This window comes from Melanostigma gelatinosum (assembly GCF_949748355.1).
Source record: "Melanostigma gelatinosum genome assembly, chromosome: 6".
Classification (NCBI taxonomy): domain Eukaryota; kingdom Metazoa; phylum Chordata; class Actinopteri; order Perciformes; family Zoarcidae; genus Melanostigma; species Melanostigma gelatinosum.
The window spans coordinates 1,394,441-1,399,440 of record NC_136639.1 but is presented as its reverse complement, the minus strand read 5'-3'; the positions used below and the strand labels follow the sequence as shown (position 1 = coordinate 1,399,440).

Here is a 5,000-nt window from a genome sequence, read left to right as displayed (position 1 = left end):
GTGAACTAAACTCCCCACACTCGTTACCCGCAGGCCGTGAGTCAGGCTAAGAAAAGGATCCAGGATCTGATTGTGGCCGAGCAGGCGGAGAGAAGCATCACAGACCAGTACATCGGGAAGCTGTCGCAGGCCGACATGGACCAGCTGAGGGCCCTGCAGAGGAAACTGACGGTCAGCATCCGTCTGAACCGAGGGCTGGAGGACCAGGAGCCCAACATCCTCCTGGAGGGTCTGACCAGAGACGTCTACACCGCCGAGTCTGCAGTCAGGTCGGCAAATCAATTCATGCAGGAGAACAAAGAAAAGTACCAGATGTTTGCAGATTCCCTGAAATGTGTTTTGTTGTTGTTTTCTAAACCATCAGGGAAATCATCCACAAGGTGGAGAGGTCTGAGAACCTGAGGACCAAAGCCCTGCTGCTGAGCGGGCTGGTGGAGTGGCAGTACCAAGACCAACGCGGGCCGATTACGTCCTTCGACATTTACACCAACCTGGAGCTGGAGGAGGCTCTGGAGAAGAAACAGAAGAGCGTGAAGATCAAGATCAACAACGAAAAGTACATCGCTCAAGTCATGTGCAGAAAGGCAGCGGCGGTGAACGGGCGTAAAGAGGTGGAGCTGCTGAGAAAAGAGGGGAAAGGTGAGTACAGGATGCACCACCATGTTTCTACACCACCATGTTTCTACATGAACATGTTTCTACGTGAACATGTTTCTACACCACCATGTTTCTACGTGAACATGTTTCTACGCGAACATGTTTCTACGCGAACATGTTTCTACGCGAACATGTTTCTACGTGAACATGTTTCTACACCACCATGTTTCTACGCGAACATGTTTCTACGTGAACATGTTTCTACGTGAACATGTTTCTACATGAACATGTTTCTACGTGAACATGTTTCTACACCACCATGTTTCTACGCGAACATGTTTCTACGTGAACATGTTTCTACGTGAACATGTTTCTACGTGAACATGTTTCTACATGAACATGTTTCTACATGAACATGTTTCTACACCACCATGTTTCTACGCGAACATGTTTCTACGTGAACATGTTTCTACGCGAACATGTTTCTACGCGAACATGTTTCTACGTGAACATGTTTCTACGTGAACATGTTTCTACATGAACATGTTTCTACATGAACATGTTTCTACACCACCATGTTTCTACGCGAACATGTTTCTACGCGAACATGTTTCTCCGCGAACATGTTTCTACGTGAACATGTTTCTCTGTGAACATGTTTCTACATGAACATGTTTCTACGTGAACATGTTTCTACGTGAACATGTTTCTACATGAACATGTTTCTACGTGAACATGTTTCTACGTGAACATGTTTCTCTGTGAACATGTTTCTCTGTGAACATGTTTCTACGTGAACATGTTTCTACGTGAACATGTTTCTACACCACCATGTTTCTACGTGAACATGTTTCTCCGTTAACATGTTTCTCCGTGAACATGTTTCTCCGTGAACATGTTTCTACGTGAACATGTTTCTCTGTGAACATGTTTCTACGTGAACATGTTTCTCCGTTAACATGTTTCTCCGTGAACATGTTTCTCCGTGAACATGTTTCTACGTGAACATGTTTCTCTGTGAACATGTTTCTACGTGAACATGTTTCTACGTGAACATGTTTCTACACCACCATGTTTCTACGTGAACATGTTTCTCCGTTAACATGTTTCTCCGTGAACATGTTTCTCCGTGAACATGTTTCTACGTGAACATGTTTCTCCGTGAACATGTTTCTACGTGAACATGTTTCTCCGTGAACATGTTTCTACGTGAACATGTTTCTCCGTGAACATGTTTCTACACCACCATGTTTCTACGTGAACATGTTTCTCCGTTAACATGTTTCTCCGTGAACATGTTTCTACGTGAACATGTTTCTACGTGAACATGTTTCTCCGTGAACATGTTTCTCCGTGAACATGTTTCTCCGTGAACATGTTTCTCCGTGAACATGTTTCTACGTGAATATGTTTCTACGTGAACATGTTTCTACGCGAACATGTTTCTACGCGAACATGTTTCTACGCGAACATGTTTCTCCGTGAACATGTTTCTCCGTGAACATGTTTCTACGTGAACATGTTTCTACACCACCATGTTTCTACGTGAACATGTTTCTACGTGAACATGTTTCTACGGGAACATGTTTCTACGGGAACATGTAGCTACGGGAACATGTTTCTACGCGAACATGTTTCTACGCGAACATGTTTCTACGCGAACATGTTTCTACGCGAACATGTTTCTACACCACCATGTTTCTACGCGAACATGTTTCTACGCGAACATGTTTCTACGGGAACATGTTTCTACGGGAACATGTTTGTACGGGAACATGTTTGTACGGGAACATGTTTCTACGGGAACATGTTTGTACGGGAACATGTTTGTACGGGAACATGTTTGTACGGGAACATGTTTGTACGGGAACATGTTTGTACGCGAACATGTTTGTACGCGAACATGTTTCTACGCCACCATGTTTCTACGCGAACATGTTTCTACGCGAACATGTTTCTACGTGAACATGTTTGTACGTGAACATGTTTGTACGTGAACATGTTTCTACGCGAACATGTTTGTACGCAAACATATTTCTACGCGAACATGTTTCTACGGGAACATGTTTCTACGCCACCATGTTTCTACGCGAACATGTTTCTACGGGAACATGTTTCTACGCCACCATGTTTCTACGCGAACATGTTTCTACGTGAACATGTTTCTACGCGAACATGTTTCTGCGCGAACATGTTTCTACACCACCATGTTTCTACACCACCATGTTTCTACACCACCATGTTTCTACGCGAACATGTTTCTACGGGAACATGTTTCTACACCACCATGCTTCTACGCGAACATGTTTCTACATGAACATGTTCAACGAGCACGAGGAAAACTAAATCGGCCGACCTTCTGAGGACCTACATGGGATCTGATTGGTTGAGTCTCAGAGTAAACATTCAAAATATCGTCAAACTTTTGTGTTTTTTAATGTCATTATAACAGAGAGCACCATGTTCGTTTTCATCGATCACATTAGTAAAAACATATTTGACCTTCGTTTTCTGGTTCAAGTCAAATCTGCTTCACATCATTCACAGCTGATGAGATGCACTTTAAATTACTTTGAAGTTCACACACAAAGCTAAAGCTGTACAACAGTGATATGAATTCATACTTTTAATATTTTTACTCTTGTTTTTATTCTTATGTTGGAATTTACTTTTTCTATTTTTGCTGAATTTATTTAACTACTTTGATATTGCTTTTCTACTTTGACCTGGTGTCGGTGTTTCTTCTTATACACTTAATATTTATCACTCACTGCTATTGTACGTACTATTATATATACGTAGCATACTATTATATACCTACTATTATACGTACCTATTATATATATATATATCTACCTATTGTATGTACCTACTGTTGTACATACCTACTGTTGTACATACCTACTGTTGTACATACCTACTGTTATACATACCTACTGTTGTACATACCTACTGTTGTACATGCCTACTGTTGTACATGCCTACTGTTGTACATACCTACTGTTGTACATGCCTACTGTTGTACATACCTACTGTGATACATACCTACTGTTGTACATACCTACTGTTGTACATGCCTACTGTTGTACATACCTGTTATACATACCTACTGTTGTACATACCTACTGTTGTACATACCTACTGTGATACATACCTACTGTTGTACATACCTACTGTTGTACATACCTACTGTTGTACATGCCTACTGTTGTACATACCTACTGTTGTACATACCTACTGTGATACATACCTACTGTTGTACATGCCTACTGTTATTACTCTCTTTGCAGATGACGCCGCCCTGCCGTCACATTGGGACGACATGAAAGGAAACCTCCTCCAGCTGTTTGCTCTGGCTCCAAAATCCAAAGAATCCAAAGAAGTGAAGACAGAACTATCAAAGACCGGTCTGGCTGTCAGCATCATCAGCGTATGTTCAGTATCTGACTATCTTTGCTCAGCGTCATTTAAGTCCCAGCGTCTTCATCCTCTGTGATGTATTATGCCGGTGAAACTGAATATTTGAGCCGTGTACAGGAATTTAAATAAAATCCATTTGATTGGACTGCTAAAAAGTGGGTGGGTCTTATAGTGCCCCGTCATCAAACAGTTGGAGAAGCGAAAGACGCTCTCACTCCCGTTTCAATGGGACTTGAAGTGATTTTGACTTACTCCAGAATTATCGTAGTTTTTAAATATAACTATACGCAAACCAAATTATTCTTTCATTCATGTTAATATTTCATATGTGAACTCAACCATTCACTTTAAGAATATTCTATTTTAGTTTTTACGATTTATTAACTATCTTTACTGTTAGATTTCCTATTTATACTTTGTATTTTTTAAATATTTTTTACTGATGCCTCTTGATGCTTTATGATCTTTTGTAACTTTTTTTGGTTTTAATTTTGTTAAGTTTGCACAATTAAAAAAATACATAAATATAACGGAGATAATTTATATCACAGTGCAGGAAGAGGCAGAAAACCAACTGAGTTTATCTGAAGCCTCCACCTGTATAATATTATAACTTCACAGTGTTAAAGAGAACACAAAATGAATATACATAAGATATGACTGCGTAATATTCATGACCAAGTATTTTAACAATCAGAATCAGAACCGTTTATTGCCAAGTACGTCACACATACAAGGAATGTGACATAACAATGAACGCATTGTAATCATCAAGATATCATTTAAAAATAGAAACATTAAGATTTACAATAGAATATGGTAGACAAACAGTAATTTAAATAGAAACATAGAAAGGATGTGCAAGGGAGTGCAACGGTATCACAAGATATGATATATATATATATATATATATATTTTATATATATATATATATATTTTATATATATATATATATATTTTATATATATATATTTTATATATAT

General features: G+C 39.3%; 1 protein-coding gene across 1 annotated transcript in view; it reads left to right on the top strand.

Annotated features, from left to right (window-relative positions):
- The window catches only part of LOC306778720 (protein mono-ADP-ribosyltransferase PARP14-like), a 25,031-nt gene that overhangs the window by 18,536 nt on the left and 1,495 nt on the right, over positions 1-5,000 (top strand). The window contains exons 19-21 of the mRNA XM_079270369.1: positions 34-269; positions 365-639; positions 3,888-4,027. Coding sequence (XP_079126495.1) covers positions 34-269; positions 365-639; positions 3,888-4,027 — 651 coding nt within the window. The remainder of the gene's footprint in view (positions 1-33; positions 270-364; positions 640-3,887; positions 4,028-5,000) is intronic.